We start from the raw sequence: 24159 nt of genomic DNA, 5'->3' as shown, positions 1-24159 counted from the left end.
CATCTACGCTAAATTTTTAAAATATATATATTCATCAAATATATATTTATTTTGCTAAATATTTCATAAAATATTCAAATATTTATTATTTTTCAAAATTTTAGACTCCAATAATGTCTTTGTTTGTAAAAAAGTTTTGGAAATGTGATATATCCAGTGCGTTAGGCTCAAGGGTGTGTAGCCCCTAATTATTTCATTTTATTTTTGTGTGTAATATATATTTATAATTTTAAAATTTAAATAATTAATCACATCTATTGATTTCATAGAAAATTACTACTATTACAAATATTTAATTTAGTTATCCCAATATACTTATTTTTAAAACTATTAATATTTTATATTAAAAAAAAAATCAAATAAGAAAGACAAAATAAAAATTTGATTGATTCCAATTTTTAAATTTTAATAATATTATACATTTAAAAAGTTTTCTAGCCCGCGGTGGAATTTTGTTTAACTCTACCACTAAGTTAGAAATCAATGGTAGAGTTGAAGTTCGAGTTTTCAATATTAAATTTTAAATTAAAATAATTATTTAATATATTATAAATAAATATTAATATAATATTTTTAATGTAAAATTAATTTTAATATAATATAAAAAATTTATTTAATTTGACATTTTTAAATAGTAAAATTTGAGTTAAAAACCCATCAAACAAACAAAGCCCAAATATTTTCGAAACTATATCTAAATGGTGTCTACATAATTGGGCCCAACATTCAGGATTTGCCCACTAGATTTGATAGGCCCAACAAAATAAAATGTTTGGGCCGTTGTATAATTGACCCAATTCAAAATTTCATTCCGTTTCGGAAGCTATTTGTGGACGCACGTGACTGGCAACATTGAGAGGGTGTACGGATTAGTAATTTGCGTAGGAGGAACACGTGCCGGGTGGCTCCTCACAAATTTTACCTACCAGTTTGTGTTTTTCCATCGCCTGTCTGTCAATCGATACGATACGATACGATATTGTCTGGTCGAGGCACAACATACATACATGCGTCGCTAATACCATTTTTTTTTTTAAGGAATTATAAATTTTAATTTTATTTTAAATTTTATAATTTTATAATTTTAATTAAATTAATTTATTGTTTTAATTTTAATTTATAATTATTTTTATTATACGATAATTATTTTTATAAATATATTTTAATTATTTACTAGTTAAATTATTTTAAATTTTATGTATCTACTATAAATATGACACCCTAATGGAGGCGGAAAGAACATCTTTTGATTTATTTCAAATATTTATGTCTATGACTATATAATTCTTTTTTTCCGCAAAATATTGTGCTTTTTTTATAATAATACTTTGAATTTTTATATTATTCAAATTTTAAAAAAATATCATATATACTAAATTTATTTTTGTATTATAAAATATTACATTTATTATTAGGTTTTTCTTTTTGTTATTTTTAAATTTTCAAAAATTTAAAATTCTTGTATAAACAAAACTTAATATATATATATACTCCCCGTCACTGCACGATTGTTATTTTGATTTTACGTATATTAAAAATATTTTTATATTTGTATAATTTATTTTACAAATATTATTGTATTGATATTATAAGAAACTAATAAATATATTTTTATCTTTTCCTCTTGATTTGCAGTATGTTTTTTATATAATAATTAATATTCAAATATCAATACATGAAAAAAAATTAATAATAACCTTGCAGCAAGACAAAAAGAGAATATATATATTTTCGCTTTGTTCATATAGTATATTTATTTTGTTATTCATAATCAATTTATTTATGTTTTAATTTAATAAAATAATTTTCATTAGGATTTTATCGATTAAATCCAAAATTGTACTATTTTGACTTGCATGATTGTTATATAATGAATTATTTTTTCTTAAAAATTATAACACAATACTATTTAAGTAAAAAATCAATATTAAACTTACACCAAAAAAAACCTTAAATATATTTACATTTCACATCAAATTGAGGATGTAGTACTATTTTACTTTAAAATTAATCATTTGCAATTTAGAGACATGTTTATTCAGTATTACATACAACATATCAAATAAAATATTACTCCATTAGTCTGAAATAAAATTTTTTGGGCATGTAAATTAATAATAATAAAAAAAAAAAGGATTTTAATTTTTTTTATCTCTTTTTACATTTTTACTTTCATATGTGATCGTGATCAGTCGCTCAATTAATCAAATCATTTATATAATGTATGATCATAAATTAATATTTTATCCATCTAAGGTAGAAAGTATACGTATATTTATTTTGGGACGTCTAAGTGACTATTTTATTGAATACCATACTTTTTTTATAAATACTCTTATTTTACATCACATCATTATTTTTATACTAAAAAGAAAGGTAAAAATGTCATGACACTATAATTAAAATATTATTATTTTTTAAATTTCGCACCAAAAATAAATGTATACTTTTTAACCGGACGAATGGAGTATAATGTAGAGAAAATGAACATCTCGAGAAGAATTGTGTGATTTACTTAATTATATTTAATGTAAACAACCCAAAAAAGAACTTTGCTATAATCTACTCCTAACAAATTAAAATGGCAAAGTACTTTATTTTACTAAGGATTATCTATAAAGATGAATGATTGGTTCAAGATACAATTATGATACTCTTATATTATCATCAATTTAATAACATTAATTATAATTAAATTACTAATATATTTATAAAAAATTTTATATAAATTACAAATATATTATTATATATTTATATAAAATAAAAAAAATAAAAATTTCAAAATCATCTTATAATGATATTACTTTTTAATATAATATAATATTCCAAACAATTCATTTAAATCGAGACTTCGAGACTAGCAATAATAATAAAAATAACAATAATAATGATTTTGTAACAATATGTGATTTGACATTTTCTTTTTATTTATTTATTTTTTTAAGTTGTGGAAAGTAATGAATAGATTGATTCTGAAAGGGGGCAAATAATTCTCTGTGCAAAATTTTTTTATCCTCATATTTTTAATACTATAATGTAATAATATTAATATACGGGTGTCTTTGTTCGGGCATTCGATTTTGAGTTGAGATTTGAATAGTAAAAATTTTGAATTTGAATAGTTGTATGATGTAATATAAATTGACGTGATGTTTTGAATGTAAAATTAATTTTTAGTATAATATAAAAAATAAAAAATAGATGTTTGATTTGATATTTTTGGGGGAAAAAAATTGGATAAATAGTATAAATTCAATCCAATCCCCCAAACAAAAAATGAATTTTATAAATGGGTGTGTCCGCTTACGAGATTTTCCCAAAATTTACTATCTATCAATTTTTTTCATGAAAAAATATGAAATCAAATTCTTATTATTTTTTTTTATATTCTTTTTGTTCCTTAAAAAAATATATATGTATTTTTTTACTGTCTCATAACAAAATATTTATTTATTTTTTGTAAGTAATTATACTATATACCTAATATTACAAATATTATTCCAATTTATAATATATTACATGAATATCATTATTTTTATATAATACAATACTAATAAGGATAGTTTAGTCTTCTATTTATTTATACTACATTATAATATAATACAAATATTTTTAACACTTCGTGCAAAAAGTAAATGTATAGATAGATATCACTACCAAAAAATTAGACTATAGCTGCGGTAAAAAAAGTCACAGTTTTAGTACAAATTGGTGACTTTTTACTAAAAAGTCACGGAAAAATATACGAAACTATTTCCGTTGAATTTTGCTGGTGACTTTTTTTAAGTGGTGACATTTCTGTGACAATAAGTTATAGAATAATACCATGACATGTCCGTGACTTTATATAGCAACAGAAGCTGTAACAAAATTTAGTAATTATTTTATAATTGTGATATTTTCATGACAATAAGTTACAAAATAATACCATTACACCTCTGTGACTTTATATTAACGAAAGCCGTAATAATTCCGTGATTTTATATTTTTTAAACAAAAAATTATATTATAATTTGTGTTCAATGCAACCACACACGATTATTTTTTTCGGAATTACTTCGTACCACACTATTTCTCAACCAATGACCTTATATATAGTTATTAAAGACTTACACGATCTGTCATGCCAACTTAGCTATCTACTATAACGTATTAATTATATTTTAACTATATAAATATTATTGATTATAAATTTATCTTTTAAAAATATATACATATTCATTTAATATATCATCGTGAATTTTTAACAAAAAATTGAATAGCTACGAACGATATTGAATAAAGATATTGAAGATGATTTTATTATTTTGTTATTACTTTGAATAGCTACAAACAATAATAAGAAAAATTTATAGTTATTTTCGTTACTTATGTTGTGAAATTTGATTTTAAAAAGTCACAAAAATTATATTATGACAATATCTGTAATAATTTAAAATATTGGAAATATTTTGGTTATTTTTGCCGCAACTTAAAATAGTCAAGAAAAAATTTCGTGACAATTTTTGTGACGAAATAATCAAAAGACAGGGAATAGAAATATCTTGGACATTTTCGTTACACAAGCCGTTACTTTAAATAGTCACGGAAAGTTGTTTGTAGCTTTTTCGGCAAATATTATTTACGGAATAGTCCAAACAAAAAGTTGTGATATAAATTTGTCACGAAATTACTTTCCGTGACTTTTAATTGTCATAGATTAAAATTTGCGACAAATTTTCGCAATTATCAACCTTTTTTCTAGTAGTGTACGAGACGGAGGAAGTATATATTATGCTAAAAAATAATTTTAAATTAAAAATATCACACCAATCCTGTTTATATCACATCATACAACTATTTCAATCGAAAAGTTTTACTATTCAAATCTCAATTCAAAATTCAACCCCCAAACGTAAACACCTACTGTGCAATAGAATCTACATTTGCTAAGAAAAAAAAAATTGATATCATGTGTTAATAAAATAAGAATAATATTTAATAAGTCCAACAAGAAATCACAAGGTGGATAGGGATTGGCCTTGTGACCGTGAGGTCATAAATTCAAATTGATTTGCAGGTCATTAAAAAAGAAAAAAAAAAAAGAAGTAATATTTAATAAATAAGTAAATTTTAGTACAATTAACTGTATTGTTTTGATACCAACCATATTTCCGAATCCGACCCTATTTGATGTCGAAAATTGGAATAAACGATCATGAAATATAAGCATGCACTCATTTGTTTGTTGTGTTCATTTGGAGTGTCTTTACAAAAATACTAGTTCTAACGTACTTTTCTATTAAAATATAATATATATATATATTTACTATAATTTTTAAAAAATCAACAAATCAATAGTCTATAGTTTGTCTAATAATACGAGGATTGAATTTATGGTAAAAATACTTTAAAAATTAGCATCCGCAAATTTTCATATTATTAAAAAATACAAACTAAAAAAAAAAAAAAAACAAATCTATCATTCAATACAATAATACTATTCTCTTTCCGCCATAGTTAATTTGTTCATTTTATTTGAATACTAGAATTTTAAGTATTATATAATTAGTAAATATTTAAAAGTATATTAATAAAAATAATTATATATTAAAATTAAAACAATTAAATAATTTAATTAAAATAAATAAATTTATAATTATACTTTTTATAATAATAATTAAAATATATAATTATATTTTTAAAAAAATGTCAAATTAGGTAAAATTGATCAAAATAGAAAATATGACTAAATTATGTAAAAGGAAATACTACCTCCGTCCCACGTACTATGTCTACGTTGCCGTTTCTATCCGTCTCATATATCATGTCAATTTTTTTTTTTTTGGAAAATATTACACACTTTAATCTCATTTTAAACTTTTTTATCTTATTTTATTTTTAAATTTTAATTAAACTAATTAGTTATTTTAATCTTAATTTATAATTATTTATATTTTAGGATAATTATTTTCACTAATATATTTTTAATTATCTATTAATTACATTTCTCCTAAAATACTGTAGCAGACACGGTATGTTGGACGGAGGGGCACAGTACATCAGGAGAGTCACCAAGTCACGTGGATACAAAGGAAAGTGAAGGGAAGTTAGGTGACATGACGCATCAGCCAACCCCACCAAAACAAAATAAAATTGAAAACGATCAATACCGGTCGCATTTTTCTGATTTCATTAAATAATAGTAATAAATAATAACAGCAATAATAATTATATAGTAGTAGTAGTATATTTTTTGATATTTTTACTATACAAAAATAATTGACATTTTTAATACAAATATACACATTAGATATTATAACACATACATACAATAATTATTTAGAGTTTTAAAATACAATATCAATTAAATTTTTTTTATTTAAACAGTGTTTTAAGATGATACCCTCTCCGTTCCAAATATGATGTACACGTTGCCGTTTTTATCCGTCCCACGTACCATACCACTTTTATTTTTTGGAAAATGATTACACACTTTAATCTCATTTTAAATTTTTAAAATTTATTTTTTTTTAATTTTAATTAAACTAATTAGTTATTTTAATTTTAATTTATAATTATTTATATTATAGAATAATTATTTTTACTAATACATTCTTAATTATCTACTAATTACACATCTCCTAAAATACTTAAAATACCATGTCTACAGTCTAACAGAGACGGTATTTGGGACGGAGGGAGTATAATATAAGAAAAAATATATATTTTTATTATAAATTATAAAAAAATAAATAGTATTAATTTGAATTTGAAATAATAAAAATATATACTCTTATTAAAAATATCAAATTATACAAACCTAAATATGAGCATATTAATCTCAAATAGTTATCAAAGTACAAAAATATGACCTGTGGTGTGGAGGTTGGACACTAAATTATCCTATTTAGTTTAGATATTGTATAATTAGTAAATAATTTAAAAATATATTAGTAATATAATTATAATTTAATAAAAAATAATAAATTATATGGACTGACAAAAATATAAATAATTGATAAATTAAGTGGATAAAGTGAGTAGTATATATATTTTTAAAAGTATTACAACAAATATATATATTTTTTAAAATTTTTAAAACTCTGAAAATTTGTTAAGTTTTGATTTAAAATTAAAAAATAAAATCACCTATGTAGTTCTTTCAATTTTTTTCTCTCATACATTTTTTAAAAAAATATTAATATTTATATATATTTATTATTTTTATATTATTTATACAAATTTTCATTCTTTACATAAAAAAAAAAAAATACTCGTTCAAATTATTCCACAAAATAAACTCACCCCAAAAACTCCCAAAAATCTGGTTTAACTTTACAATTTTGAATGTGCTTTATTTTACCTTAACGTAGTAGTAGGTAAAGTTTGGTGTTATTTTTGCGTTACTTTAAAATCGAAGCCTAAAATTCGTCTGCTATTTGTAGATGCCAATTGGTTAACATCGCAGTCTCCGCTGCTGTTGATTCATTTCCCCATATAAATACCCCTTTTTCGGTGTTGGCCACCTCCTTCCTTCCTTTCCTCCAAAGGCCAAAACCCTTCCTCGCTTACTCTACCTGGCCATATTTTATATTCTGCTTAGGGTTTTTGTGCCTTTTCGTGCTCGTCTGCGCACATCGGTTCGGAGAAATTTGTGTCTCGCCGTCCATTCGAAGTATTTCCTGGCGGACGAGTGCTAAGAAATGGCGTTGTCTTCTGCGATCCTTAGATCTGCCTCGTCTGCTGTTTTGGACTGTGATGCCTTCCGTTCGTCCGGTGGATTTAAGGTATGGTTTGAGATTGTGTTTTGCTTTTCGTATTCAGGTGAGTGTCTCGTAGTTTGTGATCAGATTAGTTGGTTTGTGGGTTCCTTTTTATTTTCCTTTTATTTTGTGTATTTTTAATTATGAGGCTGCATAGTTTTGTTTAAGGCGCATCTTTTCTTCTGATTGTTTTCATGACATTGAAATTATACGCATTTTCTTGGTTGAGCTTTCTGTGTTGCTCGACTTTAGCTTCTGAATACCTTCTTGTATTGATCGAGGGGCGAAGATTGAGCTATCGCCTATCGCTAAATGATTAATTGACAATTTGTAGATGTCTACGGCTTTGATGGGGTGGAATGTTTTTGGAAGGGAAATGAACTGATCCGGTCGGTATTATTGTTGGTATTATTGGGAAAATTTTGAAGTCAACTCCTGAACGTAAACTGTGATCGAGCGATATATGATATTATGATTTTATTTATTTATTTATTTTTAAGCTTGATGTGCCTTATGATTTTATCATTTAGCAATATAAGGCGACTTTTTCTTGGTTCCGACAAAAAGTACAGTCACCATCGCTTTCAGTGCTCCTACTCTATACCTTTGGTCTTCTGTCGTGTTTGATTCATTGTTTGAATGGGTTCTCTTTTTAATCCTCTAACGCATAATTGCAAAATATATTGTAGGTTTCATGCAACGGAAGTATCCACAATGCTGGCGCAGTAAAATTCCATAGTAGTATCACTGGAACTAAGGTTCAGCTGGACTCATCCTCCTTATTACAGTTGAGTGCTTGAAAAACAATATTTTGTATGTTTTTGTAATTGATGAATCTCCATATATTACTGGTTCTAATCTACATAGTTCCTAAATTAAATATGCAGGAACTCTGTTTCCGGCAGGATTCTGCCCATTAAGGCAACAGCAACAGAGACCCCTCCTGCAGTGCCAAGTAAGGCCTATGCACATGCACATTTAGTTTCTGAAGGTGTGATTTATCTGTTTTCAGTTTTTGACTAGTTGGATTCTTCATGTCATCATCCAGAATCACGTAGCAGTGGAAAAACAAAAGTCGGTATCAATGGTATGTTTAATTTCTCATATAATTCCTGCTGATGTTTCTCCTGTCCCAGTATGGACCTTCTTCTCAAGTTTTTTTGGTCATAAATAGGAATTTTTTGTTATACAAGTTAATAGCAAAACAAATGATAATGTCTGTTTGTCTACTGTTGGAAGGCATTAGGTAGCATATTATTGATGTATGTGAGCCTTTCAGGGTTTGGACGCATTGGGAGGTTAGTTTTGCGGATAGCAACTTTCAGAGATGATATTGAAGTGGTGGCTGTTAATGATCCCTTTATTGATGCTAAATACATGGTTAGTTTGCTTGTTCTACTCAGTACTTTCTTATTGGTGGTTGCAGATTAGTTAAGCCTGGAAAAGTAATAAGCCCACTGAGCTGCTTGGATTTTAGAATTTGTATGTAGTCCAGTGGGGTGACTCCAGGTAGAGTTTCAAGGGATCAATGGAACCTACCAACTCTACTGGAGCCACCTTACCTGTGAGATCCTTGCAGTTTAGCCACAGTTGTTTACAAACATTTTGAGATATTATGTATCTGTGATGGATGTTACACATGTGTTTATAAATGATCATTTCAGGCGTACATGTTCAAGTATGATTCAACTCATGGACCATACAAGGGAACCCTCCGAGTAATTGATGAATCTACTCTGGAAATTAATGGAAAGCAGATCAAAGTCAGCAGCAAAAGGCATCAATGCGTTATTCAAAATTAATGACATATCAATGTAGTAGGTCCTGCTAAACATGTGATCCTTTTTTTTGCCAATGCTAATTTTCAAATTTATTATACAGGGACCCGGCTGAGATTCCTTGGGGAGATTTGGGGGTTGAGTATGTTGTCGAATCCTCTGGGGTTTTTACAACATTGGAGAAGGCATCTGCACACAAAAGGGTTTGTTAAAGTATTGATATTCTAATTAGCTGCTTGTTTTGGTTCATAGAAACAACTCAACATGAATGCTTATTCTTCAGGGGGGTGCCAAGAAAGTTGTAATCTCAGCTCCATCTGCAGATGCTCCTATGTTTGTAGTTGGTGTTAATGAGAGTTCTTACAAAGCAAGCATGGATGTAGTGTCCAATGCTAGCTGTACCACCAATTGCCTTGCTCCTTTGGCCAAGGTTTGGCTTAAATCTGATGGTTATCTTGGAATATTAATTTTCTGTATGGATTAGTGCTGATCGACTCAGCTTGTTTTAATTATGTTATTCTAAATTAGCAGCTTTTATGTAAATCAGATCACCTTCACTTTATATTCTTGGACTTATGTAGCAGGGGTGTACTAACCTCTTAAGTTTATGTTATTTATTTTTATATTTTGTAGGTTGTGCATGAAGAATTTGGCATTGTTGAGGGTCTAATGACAACTGTCCATGCTACCACAGGTATGTATTTATGTGTGCTCCTGCACTTCATCATTTATTCCTTCACTCACATTATACTAATGAAGGGGTCATTTTTGTTGATGTCCAGCCACACAGAAGACTGTTGATGGTCCTTCAATGAAAGATTGGAGGGGTGGGCGTGGTGCAGGGCAGAATATCATCCCTAGTTCTACTGGTGCAGCTAAGGTACAGGATTAGTTACTTTTCATTTATGTACCAATTTATTTTTCTGTGTTCTCTATGCTTAACACTTACTGAAATGTGAATTTTCAGGCTGTTGGGAAAGTGCTTCCAGAACTTAATGGCAAGCTCACTGGAATGGCTTTCCGTGTTCCAACACCTAATGTATCTGTTGTAGATTTAACTTGTCGGATTGAGAAGGATGCTTCTTATGAAGATGTGAAAGCAGCCATCAAGTATGTGGACCTTCCATTTCTTTCTGTTTTATCTGACTCAGTAGGTGCTGAGTGCTAATTGTGGGAAATGCCTTAAACTATCAGATATGCAGCAGAGGGTCCACTCAACGGCATTCTTGGTTACACGGATGAAGACGTAGTCTCCAATGACTTTGTTGGTGATTCAAGGTATGAATCTTCTGTCTACTCCATCTGAAAATCTTAGCTTCACCCTGATAGTAACCACTCACAGGGCAGTAGCTGCTAGAACAAGATGAATAAGGTAGAACAATCAAATGGTATCTACCGTTTACCCAATAGCCTAATGATGTTATAATCTTCTAAACCCTAATGACCTCCTCTTTAATTATCTCTACTATACTTACTAAAAATAACTTAAGCTTACTCAAAACGCAACAAAATATAAGTCCACTTAAGACATAACAAAGACTACCAAAACAAACTAATGAAAGCCTAAACTTGCAAACGTGAGTCATAAACCCATCCATGGTGGCAACATAGAAGCATAACTTAGACTCCTCTTTCTCTTAATCTTAACCTCATGTTTTTCTCAATTGTTCTCTGTATCAATTTTATCCCCCTTTGAATCGACCTTGTCCCCAAAGCTGAAGTATGGGAACGGGAAATGAGCCTCGTTTAGCCAAGTTGCTTCACAGTTTAGTTGTCCTTTCCGCTTGAGTAATAGTTGATCTTTCTCTTGTTTACTTTCCTTATCTTCTGCAAGGCCAAAGTAAAGTCTAAGACAAAAAATCAGATCTGCCGTGTAGACTGCCTTGTAACTCTAACTCTGCTAGTATAAGGTATTTGTCTTGAATTGTTAGCTTATCTAGCTCCCTATAATCAACATAATTTCTTTCTCACTTAGCAAGACTAGGCTATAAAAGGGGCTCAAGCCCAGTCAAATTATTTTTCCTTTAACATATTTTACTCACCAGTTTCTCAATCTCGTCCTCCCAAGTGATTGTAACAATTTGGTTGAACAAGAATTGGATTCATCAATGGGGTAAACCAAATGTGATTATAAGTTAGAATCCTCGATGGCCCACCTTGCTATTTTGCAAAAACCTAGGCAAATGGTTGAACTAGTCTCAAGTTGTTCCGCATTTGATTATGTGACTCTTATGAGCTCTCTCTATCACCACTACCCAAAATTCAGCCTCACGGAGTTGACCTAACATCTTTAGGGTGACTGGGTTAGGAGTTAGGACAAAGGGTTTGGTTGTCCATCACTCATCAGCACTAATCATCGGCCCTTCCACTCCAAGGATATAGTCATAGCTTTTCAATTTGTTTTGACCTCACCAAACATGACTAATGAGGTTATACGAAACTCTAAAGGGTGATACGGTCACTATCGATTAATAATGTTATAATCCTTTCTTGTACAATTTTGTGCGACCCTATACTTTGTGGGTTGGTAAGCCTACCATGAAGGAAAACGGCTAGGTCCTCTCCTCTATTGATGCACATTCACTTGTTTTCTGTCCGCTCTTCCTACCTAAAAGGTTCATAGTATTTGTACTGTTGAAGGTCTCAGACCTCTTCTAATTTCTTAGCTATCATGACCTTCAATTGTTTGAGGAGGCATTCTTGTCTTGGGGCGTATGGCGCAATTAAGCTAATTCTGGTGAGGTGGGTAAATTATGTTTGGGTTGTAGGCTAACCGTTTGTTTCTAATTAAGCTATGTAAGGGTGATAAGAAGGTTTGGAAAAGTTGCCAATAGATCCAACTTAAGATGTAGTTATGTAGTTATCCATTGATCTTTCTAATTTAATGTTTGTCAATTATTCCAAATGACTGCCCCTGAAACTCTAAAGATGTATCAAATCTCACCATCAACACATGCGAAAATTCATTCCATGTCAGCCCAGACTTGCGAGAATGCAACTCGGCTGACCAGTGTAACATTACCTTTTGACAACGGGATTGGGTCCGGAAGATTGGATTAATTGATACAACAAGATGAATAAGATAAGAACAATCAAACGGTATCTATTGTTTGCCCAAGCCGTCAGGTTCCTTAATTTTTAAATGAAGTTATCTTCTAAAGTCCCCTTCTCTAAATATCTCTCTACTAAACCCTGTTTATTAAAAATAAATTAAACCCAAAATAAATAAAGCCCACCCCAGACATAACCCAAAACATAACAAAATGTAGGCCCATTTGAGATTTCTATTTCCTCACATCTGGAAAGTACCAATTGCTTATATTTTTCATTGTTGGAGCATATTATATATATATATTTTCTCAATTACTACATAGTACTTGAAATCCCCTTTTATGTAGGATATGTACTGTAATAACTAGTAAGGTATCAATTATTTCCATAAAAAAAGAAATTTATGCGAGCAATCTTTTCAACATATCGGCAAAAGTGGGTTTAAAAATAGGTTTATGGAAAGAAAAAGATTAACGTGGAAATCAAGATTTTCTTGTCCAACCTGTAATGATATATATTGTTAACTGGCCCTAAATACATAAATTTCAAAGTGATCAACCTCTATGGTTTTGGTTTTTCATAATATACTTGAACCACAATAGTTCAGACTAACCGAATTTTTTATGTATCTATTCGTCATTTTTTTTTTCTTTTTTTGTTCACTGGTTATGACTTTGCTATACCTCAAGGCCATGATCTATTAAACTCCCCCATGTTATTTTTTATTATTTTCTTGTCACAGGTCTAGCATATTTGATGCAAAGGCTGGGATCGGGCTTAGCAAGTCCTTCATGAAGCTCGTCTCGTGGTATGATAACGAGTGGGGTTACAGGTAACACGCTTTTCTCCTTTTGTATGTCTACATATCCGTGCCGTGCCCTAAACCATATTTCCACGCACCCTTACACCCCAATTTCTTTTGCAGCACCCGAGTTTTAGATCTGATAGAGCACATGTCCTTGGTAGCAGCCAATAGTAAGTAACTGCTGGCTCTCAAAGAAAGGTTTTTGATTGGGAAGTAGTTGCAAAATCATTGCTGCTTCTTATTAGTTGAAATTTAGTGACACTTGCCATTGCAACAAATCAATCTGGGCATGCCAATAATGTGTGACACTACCTAGAATAGAAATATATGTATTTTTATTTAATATTGCGACAAACCAATTTGTGCCCGCATTGCATGTAATACTAAATATATTCGACCTTGAATTTGGTTTTCTTCAATTTTCCTGAGAAATGAGGATTAGATTTGAAAGTTATCTCTAGTGTTTTAAATGTTTTCTTCAATAAATGTTGCTTGTTTTGTTCGTATTGTGACTATACATATATATAAAGATTGTGGCAATATATGTTATGTGTAGTGATAATGATCATTCCTTTTTATCTTTAATTATTAGTTCATGGGCAAGCTGATAATGTGTCTCCCACTTATTGTATGTCTTTTGGGAACATTTTTAGATGCAACCTAAAAGTGGTATTGAGTCGTTTAAAGTCTTGCTTTTGCTATTGGTTCAATTATTTTAATAGAGATGGAATTTTAGCCACATATCATTTTGTTCAATTGAGTTTTTAAGTATTATCTCCGTTTCGACACATGAAAGTAGTGATATTTGTATAATAATATTGATATAAGTAAGGGTAGTTTTAGTGAAATATGGGCATCATGTTTCTTTTATGGTATGGGATGATTGATTTACATGTGGGAGTATTAGTAGTTCAGTTCGTTTGTATTCTCATTCATGATTTATTTTTATTTTAGGTGTTGCTCATCCTATTTTAGTATTCATGATTGATCACTAATATATATATATATATATATATCGTTTAATGAGTAAGTGATAATTTAGATTTGACATTACTAAATTGGAAGTTTTATTATATGTTGAAAAAGAATTATCAACTACAACTAGTGCTGAGTTTTGAAAAGGCCGAGCAGTGATAGATGAGTGCGATAATGGACATCACTTGTCTCTTTAATTATTTCATGCTCAGTTCAGGTAGCAGCATCGCTTGTATATATATATATATATATATATATATATATTTTTGAATTTGATTTTTGAAAAACTAAAAGAATAACGTGGGTATTAGTTTTTAAATAAAAATTGACGGTAGATTATGTGTATTTTGGACAAAATAATAATAATAATAATAATAATAATAATAATAATAATAATTTAATAGCACTAACATGTAAATATGGGAACTTGCCAACATTACATAATAGGCAAAAATTTGCAGTCATGCTTGAGACACCAACCAAGATATCAGACCAGTGAGGGAAGTAGTTTTACTCCTAGAAAAATATTTCTGTTTTTGTTGTGTATATTGAATTGGTCATTTACATAATTTTATTTATGTTGTTTAATTGAATATCAATCAATATCTGATTAGGAATTAATTAGATAATCATTTGTTTGGAAATCGACTTGATTTTTTTATATATAAATAGTCTTTTGCACGTAGTGTTTTATTTAAATATCGAATAATATAAATTTGTATTTGAAATTATAAACAAACAATCACGATGAATAGACACATGATTAGACCAAACAACTCAACAATATTACACGCATATTTATAAAGGGCAAATTCAAATGAAACAAAATACAAGTATAATAAAAGAAACATACTCCTCATTTCGGATAAGGATCTTGTTTACATCCTCATCCACTTTGCATATTGAAAATATGCATCTCCACACACCCACCTAAGAATTCAAAATTATATTACGACCTTTTAATTGTTTTTAAATTTTAAATTAAAATATAATGTTTCAAATAAAGATAAACAAATATTTGATTTAATATTTCATATAAAAGATAAATGTTAGTATACTTAAGTTTTTAAATATATATACACGATTCCTTTACGATGTTGATTTGAAAAAATCATTACAATACTGATTTAAAATTATTATGATATTTCTCCGTAAAATATAAATAAAAGGTTAAGATAACATCTATCCTTAGAAAGATTGTATATGCTCTGTAAAATAAAAACATATATCATCTGTTTAAAATATGTGTTATAGAAGTATATCTTCTATAAAAATTATATTACGTACTTTATAATAATATGTCGTGTATTTTTAGTTATTATATTATATTTACATTATATTGATATAAATAATATATTTTCTATAATAATATTATGTGCTATTCAGAATGATAGTACACTGTAGTTCGTTATCTTGTATCAATAATTAAAAAAATAAAATTGCTGGTCTCGAATACCAAATATTATATATGATTCATATTAGCATTCTATTAAATAAAATTTTTAATATACCCAAATATATCATATCAAACTTCTATTAAAATAAATATCAATGACAAGACAGTCGTTTTTGCGTAATCACCACTAACTCAATTCAATTTCTGCCATACCTCTTTTTTATTATTTATTTTTAATAATAATATTAGTTATTATTATTATTATTTCCTCTACTATATAAAATATATTCATATTTTTTAGGAAAATTTTTTTCTACTTCGTTCTTTAAGAAGGTAATTATTTATTTTTTAAATATTAATATTATATATGTATACCGTATAAATATAGATAAAATATAAAATGATATTTATTCTTTTATTAGTTTTGTAATTACTTAAATCAAGGTAACTTTCGCTTAATATTGTAAATTATAAAAGTACTTTTAATATTGAATAAATAGTATAATTACAAAAGAAATGTACTCCAAATATATTTTTTAAGCGACCGAAGGATTAGTAAAAAAGTTTAAAAAAAAATTAGACAAAAAAAGAGATACAAAAATATTTAGTTTTTTTACTAAAGAGAGAAATAAGATTATTTTTTATTACTACAAAATATATATATATATATATATAAATTTGTTAGAAATTAACTGGCATTGATATCACAGACAACACAAATAAATATATTTATTGTACATCTTATCACCACTGTTCCTAACCACGGGACGAAAATAAACTTTGGGATTAGTTTGGTAAAAATCTTAAATAGTAATAATTGGCTAGTTTTAATTCTATTTTTTTCAAGTGCTATAATTAAGATAATTTTATAAAAAGAGTATAAAACAAAAATAATACCAATATTTTGGAATATCCTAAAATAGAAAAATAACAAATAAATTTGATGCGATGTTTGAATTGAAAAAAAAAAAAAAAAACAAAACAAAAAATTATACTCCATCCGTCCCAAAAAGAGTTGTTTTGTTTTTTTCATTTTAGTCCGTCCTAAAATAATTGTCTCGTTTTCTTATTTAGTAACTGTGAACCCCACTTTATAACAAAATTATTTTTATTTTTCCAAACTACCCATAATTATTACTCTACTTTTATTTTTTAAAATCATTCAAAAAGTAAAAATATTTTAGTCTTTTCCATTCTACTTGGGATGGAGGGAGTATGAAATACATAAGAGGAAGAATTGATGTATGATACAATAATATTTTGAAAATGAAATGAAATAAATTATTATTGATAAATAGTGAAAAAGAGAAAAATGTAAACAAAACCAAGATGCATTATAATTATTAGTAAACACAACGAGGGATGTGTTTATGTGCATTTTCATTTTATATTTGTTAATAAAAGGTTATTAAATATAACACTTATATATAAATATTACTCCATCCGTCTCAGATATCATGTCCACGTTGCCGTTTTTGTCCGTCTCACTTTCCTTTTTCTGAAAAATAATTACACATTTTAATCTCATTTTAAATTTTTAAATTTTATTTTTTTAAATTTTAATTAAACTAATTAGTTATCTTAATCTTAATTTATAATTATTTATATTATAGGATAATTATTTTTTACTAATACATTCTCAATTATCTACTAATTACATTCCTCCTAAAATATTGTGTTTACAGTGTAGCAGACACGGTATTTGGAACGGAGGAAGTATTTTAACTAAATATACGGTTTAAATAATAATAATAATGCAAATTCAAATAACTCGCTCTGATAAGAAATAAAAATACCTACTATATGTGTAGGTGTATAGGGAATAGAATTATCCATTGGCCATTGCCTATCCTACCAACTACCAACTACTAACCATATTATTCTATTTATTATTATTATTATTATTATTATTATTATTATTATTTATTGTAGTAGTAATATTGATTAGTTATTTTATAAGAAAATAATACTATATTTTAATAAAAATTATAAAAGATAAATAAGAAAAATTTGTCAAATGAGCACAACTGATGAAAATTTATTTGTTAACACAAATTTTCATAAATATTATTAAAAAATAATATATATAATTAACACGATATATATAATATATTTTATTCACTTATAAAATATTATTTTTATATTATTAACATGATTTTTTTGGTATGTATTTATAAATAAAAAAATTACAAAGTGAACAAATCATCGTGAACATGACAGGTTATTTCAATCTTGTGCATAATCTTGTGCATTAGTAAAAATTTTAATACCAACGTCATATTCAATTGTTGTTGTTATTATTTATTTATGTTCATTACTATTAATAGTATATGATATATTCATCATTTGATTGATATAATGTAAATATATGTATTTATTATTAAAGTTACGGCGGCAGGCACACAATATAAGTAAATAAAAAGATAAAAAATACTTCTTCCGTCGCAAACACCGTACAACATTTGTGTTTGGTACGAGAATTTTGGTAAAGAGTATAAAATATAATAATTTTAGATAATTTGGATATTAAATTATGTGATTGGAGAGAGAAATGATTATTTGTTTTTTATTTGAGTGATGTGATGAGATAAAATAAAATGTATATTAATATATGTATATAAATATTATTAATTATTTTTAAATTTAAAAATATTACAGTGAATTTAGGATAAACAAAAAAAAATGTTACAGTATATTTAAAACGGAGGAAGTATTTATAAATTATATTAACCGACATTATAGTACATAAAAACATACAATACACTATATAAAGGTCCACAATACATTATTTACTTAAACTTTTTACTCTATATTTTTTGAATAAAACATAAATTTTTATTTTTATTTTTTACAAAATATTACTTTTTTTTTTTTAAAAAAAACTCAAATCTCCAAACTTAATTAAGATTTTAAAAAAAAAAACCCCAATTAATTCCTTATTTGCTTCTCTCTAATTTCTCCTATAAATTCATCGTTTTTATAATCCTTCCCTACAAATGAATTATTTACAATTTATTAGTGTGATTTACTGATTCCAATGTGAAGGGGCAATATGCAATTTTGCAAGCATGCACTAACTGGACGTATGTACGGCAGAGTTTACTTTGTTTTTATTACAATTAAGTGCCTGTTGGTTTCGTTTCAGAACTCCGTGCAGTGCACGTGACTTTTGCATGTCTATTTTCAGTTTTCATTTTGTACAACTATACTCCCTTTTTCACATGTGTGTTGGGTTTTAGTCGTCTCATATTTTATGTTTTTTTTTTTTTTTTTTAAAAAGTTATTGTTGAAACGTGACTTGGATTTAGCGGTCTACACGACCCTAAACCAAAGCGAAATGGCTGTTTCAATTGGCAGGGTTCCTTTTGGGCTTATCCTAATCGATAACAAATAGGCTTACGGTTTAGGGTGTTTTGGGGTGCTTATAAATAGACAACTATGGTTCTTAGTCGGATGACACATTGTAAATCTCTGAATCAGTATAATAAAATCTCTCCGGTTCCTGCCCGTGGACGTAGGTTGACACACCGTCACCGAACCACGTAAAACCTCTGTGTTCTTTATTTGCTTTCTTTCTCGTTTTCTCATAACAAGTGGTATCAGAGCCATATCTCATTGATTGAAGATGTCCTCGTATAAATTTGATCTGGAGAAGTTTAATGGGTCGAATGACTTCACGCTCTGGAAGGTCAAGATGAGGGCACTTCTGGTTCAACAAGGATGTGCGGCTGCGTTGGAGGGAGAAGACAAGTTTCCTAAAGACACGAAGGAGGAGGTAAATAAGGAGATTTTGGCAAGGGCTCATTCCGCGATCTTGCTGTCAGTTACTGATGAGGTGTTACGGGAGGTTGTAGATCAGACAACGGCTTTTGGGTTATGGAATAAACTGTGTGAGAAGTACCAAAACAACTCCCTCACGAACAGGCTATATCAGAAGCAACGTCTTTACACCCTCCGGATGTCCGAAAGTACTCAGGTAAAGGATCATCTTGATACCTTTAACCGTATCATTCTTGATCTTCAAGGAGTTGAGGTTAAAGTAGATGATGAAGACCAAGCCCTAATTTTATTGTGTTCACTACCTGGTTCATATGAGAATTTTGTAGATACTATGCTATATGGTAGAACTACAATTTCTGTTAATGATGTGAAAGATGCCCTTATGTCCAAAGAATTGAAAAGAAAGGTTTCTCTGGAAGAGGGTTCTGGTTCAGGTCTGTTTGCAGGTAGGGGAAGACCACATGAGAGGGGTAACGGGAATGGGAGGTCGCGTTCAAAATCAAAATCCTCTAGCAAAGTTAAGTGTTATCTTTGCAAGGAGAAAGGGCACGTTAAAAGGGATTGTCCACAAAAGAAGGGAAATACAAAAGTTGATTCTAGTAACAGTGGCAGCAGTGCTGTTGTGGTACAAGACAGTTCTGATGATGGGGACTTTGGTGAAGTTCTGACAGCATGTAGTGCTAGTACTGCTGATTCCTGGATTATGGATACCGGTGCTTCTCACCATATGACGTTCTCTCGTGATCTACTCACTTCTTTTAAGGAGTGGAATGGAACGGTGAAGTTAGGTGATGATGGGGTTCTAGCCATAAAAGGGAGCGGGGTAGTGCAGATAAAATTGCATGACGGTACTGTCAGGAAATTTGACTGTTGGTATGTTCCTGAACTCAGAAAGAATTTGATTTCTCTTGGGACCTTAGCCAAGAATGGTTTAAAATATCATGGTGAAGGTGAGTGGGTGAAAGTCCTGAAAGGTGCGCTGGTAATGATGAAGGGAAAACTGCAGCATGGAATTTATTTTCTACAAGGCAGTTCAGTGATGGGAACGGCGGCGGTATCTCAGTCTTTGGATAAACACGATGATAGGACAAATTTGTGGCACCGGCGATTAGGTCACATGAGTGAGTTAGGGTTGTCTGTGTTGAGCAAGCAGGGTTTATTTGGTGAGGATGTGATAGGTAAAATTCAATTCTGTGAGGCTTGTGTAAAAGGGAAGCAACGCAGGGTGAGGTTTAGTACCGGTCATCACACTTCAAAAGAAATTCTGGAGTATGTTCATTCAGATCTATGGGGTCCCTCTCCGGTGAAATCGCAGGGCGGGTGTTCTTACTTTGTCACTTTCATAGATGATTATTCGAGAAAAGTCTGGTTGTACTTTCTGAAAACTAAAGATGAGGTGTTTGGGAAGTTCAAGGAGTGGAAGACCATGGTTGAAAAACGGACGGGTAAACAGGTCAAGACTCTAAGAACTGATAATGGGTTGGAGTTCTGCAACGCTCCATTTGATGATTTCTGCAAGAAAGAAGGTATAGTGAGGCACCGCACTGTACGACACACACCACAGCAAAATGGAGTTGCAGAGCGAATGAATCAAACCCTCATGGCGCGTGCTAGGTGTATGCGCATATTTGCTGGCTTGTCTAAGCAATTCTGGGCTGAAGCAGTAAACACTGCTAGCTATCTGGTTAATAGATCTCCATCAACTGCAATTGACTTAAAGACTCCTCAAGAGGTATGGTCCGGTAAACCCTCTGATTACTCTAATCTAAGAATATTTGGATGCCCTGCATACGCTCATGTGAATGATGGTAAGCTGGAGCCGAGGGCGGTAAAATGCATATTTCTAGGGTATGCAACAGGAGTAAAAGGTTATCGACTGTGGTGTACAGAAGGTAAAAATCCTGGTAAATTTCTTATTAGCAGAGATGTAACCTTTGATGAATCTGCTATGCTTGATCAGAGTAGAGGTTGTGAAAGTATTGCAGGTACAAAAGATTGTGGTGCTAACCAGAGGGTGGAGTTTGAGACTCCTGACAGAGTTGTGTTAGAGGAAAAGCAGCAGGATAATAATATTGATCAATCCGATCAACCAGATCAGTCAAAACCTCAAGGGAAACCGGTTGAGGGGGAAGCTGATGACGCTGGTACGGGGGTTGAAGATTCCATAGCAGCAAGAAAGGGAAAGAGAAATATTCAGAAACCAGCTAGGTTTGCAGGATGTGTCAATACGTGTGACATGGATTCTGTTGCTTATGCACTAGCGGTTGGTGATGATCTTGGCTCTGATGAGCCAAAGACATATAAAGAAGCTGTGGCGAGTAAAGATGCAGAAACCTGGATTATGGCAATGAATGAAGAGATGCAGTCTCTTGAAAAGAACAAGACTTGGGATCTTGTTGCACTACCAAAAGGGGTGAAGCCAGTGGGATGCAAGTGGGTCTTTAAAAGAAAGGAGGGAATTCCTGGTGTTGAACCTGCTAGGTTCAAGGCGAGACTGGTGGCAAAAGGGTTTTCACAGAAGGAAGGAATCGATTACCATGAAGTCTTTTCTCCTGTGGTGAAACACAAAACCATTCGGGTTCTTTTGGCAATGGTGGGTGCTTTTGATCTGGAGCTGGAACAGCTTGATGTAAAAACAGCATTCCTTCATGGTAATCTAGAAGAACAGATTTACATGTCTCAACCAGAGGGGTTCTACAGTTCTAAAGGGGACCAGGTATGCTTGTTAAAGAAATCTCTGTATGGCTTGAAGCAGTCTCCGAGGCAATGGTACAAGAGATTTGACTCATTCATGGTGTCTAATGGTTATACTCGTAATCAGTTTGATAACTGTGTTTACTCGAAGAAAGTTTCTACTGATTCCTTTGTGTATCTGCTGTTGTATGTGGATGATATGTTAATTGCAGCTAAAAATATGGCTGTAATTAATGACTTGAAGGCTCTACTAAAGGGTGAGTTTGAGATGAAGGATTTGGGTGCGGCAAAGAAAATACTTGGTATGGAGATCTGGCGTGATAGAGAAGCAAGACGGTTATGGGTTTCTCAAGAAAAGTATATTGAGAAAGTTTTGCAAGCATTCTCTGTTGAGCAGTCCAAACCGGTAAGTACCCCTTTGGCGGCACACTTTAAACTTGATCGAAGCACTATACCGGCTACAGATGAAGAGGTTAGTTACATGAAGACGGTTCCATATTCAAGTGCAGTTGGAAGTCTTATGTATGCGATGGTATGTACGAGACCGGATCTCGCTTATGCGGTTAGTGTGGTGAGCAGGTTTATGGCTAATCCGGGTAAAGCTCACTGGGGAGCTGTAAAGTGGATCTTGCGATATTTGAAAGGAGCGTCTGATATTTGTCTGGTATATGATGATAAAGGCCATGGTGATGGTCTTGTTGGCTATGCAGACTCTGATTACGGGGGTGACTTGGTGAAACGAAGATCACTAACTTGTTTTATCTTCACTTTGTTTGGATGTGCAGTCAGTTGGAAGTCTACTTTACAACCTACGGTTGCATTGTCGACGACTGAGGCGGAATACATGTCAATGACTGAAGGTATTAAGGAGGGTATCTGGTTACATGGTCTGGTGCAGAGTTTGGGCCTGAAGGTGGAGAAACCGGTGTTATTCTGTGATAGTCAAAGTGCTTTGAGTTTGGCTAAAAATCCAGTGTATCATGAGAGAACCAAACACATTGATGTAAGGTTGAATTTTATCCGTGATGTTCTGGAGGAAGACAAGTTTTCTATTCAGAAAATAGCTACAGAGCACAATCCAGCTGATATGTTGACAAAGGCGCTACCGACGGAGAAGTTTGAGCACTGCTTGAACTTGGTGAATATTCGTAGGAGGTAAAGCCCTCTCGGGGCATCTGGCAGGAAGGAGACGATTGAGAGATACTGACGAACCTTTGGCGGTTGGAGAAACTCCAAGTCAAGGTGGAGATTGTTGAAACGTGACTTGGATTTAGCGGTCTACACGACCCTAAACCAAAGCGAAATGGCTGTTTCAATTGGCAGGGTTCCTTTTGGGCTTATCCTAATCGATAACAAATAGGCTTACGGTTTAGGGTGTTTTGGGGTGCTTATAAATAGACAACTATGGTTCTTAGTCGGATGACACATTGTAAATCTCTGAATCAGTATAATAAAATCTCTCCGGTTCCTGCCCGTGGACGTAGGTTGACACACCGTCACCGAACCACGTAAAACCTCTGTGTTCTTTATTTGCTTTCTTTCTCGTTTTCTCATAACAGTTATATATTTTAATTTTTAATAATGTATTTAATTTTTTAATATATAATTAATTTTAATTAGATTAAGTATTTTAATTTTAATTTATAATTATTTATATTGTTGTTGACGCAGATTTTCAACAACAAAAAGTAAAATTTAAAAGAAATACTAAATACTGTAAAAGTAAAATCCCTAGACAAACACCGTATGATACATAAGAAAATTGAAAAGAAATACTAAAGACTGTAAAAGTAAAAGGATGATCCCAAAAGAAATTCACTGAATTTGATGTCGATTGAAGATGTATTTTTCACGTCGTGAAAAAGCCTATTTAAAACCCATGTCAACTGCCCCAATGTCGTTATCAGGTCGTGCCTCCTCATCCGCTCATCAGTT

At 30.5% G+C, this 24159-nt stretch overlaps 1 protein-coding gene across 1 annotated transcript; it reads left to right on the top strand.

Moving 5' to 3' along the window:
* The first annotated feature begins 7476 nt into the window (after positions 1-7476).
* On the top strand, positions 7477-13833 carry LOC127249762 (glyceraldehyde-3-phosphate dehydrogenase GAPCP2, chloroplastic). Its single transcript, XM_051272739.1, has 14 exons — positions 7477-7769; positions 8435-8532; positions 8633-8700; positions 8794-8832; positions 9025-9125; positions 9410-9522; positions 9627-9726; positions 9807-9953; positions 10157-10217; positions 10306-10403; positions 10491-10633; positions 10718-10801; positions 13317-13406; positions 13500-13833. The coding sequence occupies exons 1-14, from the start codon at positions 7686-7688 to the stop codon at positions 13555-13557; spliced, it is 1284 nt and encodes a 427-aa protein (XP_051128696.1). The 5' UTR covers positions 7477-7685; the 3' UTR covers positions 13558-13833.
* Positions 13834-24159: the final 10326 nt, after the last annotated feature.

The sequence above is a fragment of the Andrographis paniculata genome, unplaced genomic scaffold (genome assembly GCF_009805555.1).
Source record: "Andrographis paniculata isolate CXL003 unplaced genomic scaffold, ASM980555v1 Contig36END, whole genome shotgun sequence".
Classification (NCBI taxonomy): Eukaryota; Viridiplantae; Streptophyta; class Magnoliopsida; order Lamiales; family Acanthaceae; genus Andrographis; species Andrographis paniculata.
This window is presented reverse-complemented; position numbering and strand designations above follow the sequence as displayed.

Coding starts and splice junctions, on each gene's coding strand:
- LOC127249762 (XM_051272739.1), top strand. CDS start 7,686: ATGGCGTTGTCTTCTGCGATCCTTAGATCTGCCTCGTCTGCTGTTTTG. Junction 8,701..8,793: donor GACCCCTCCTGCAGTGCCAA/GTAAGGCCTATG, acceptor GTCATCATCCAG/AATCACGTAGCAGTGGAAAA. Junction 10,404..10,490: donor GTTCTACTGGTGCAGCTAAG/GTACAGGATTAG, acceptor GTGAATTTTCAG/GCTGTTGGGAAAGTGCTTCC.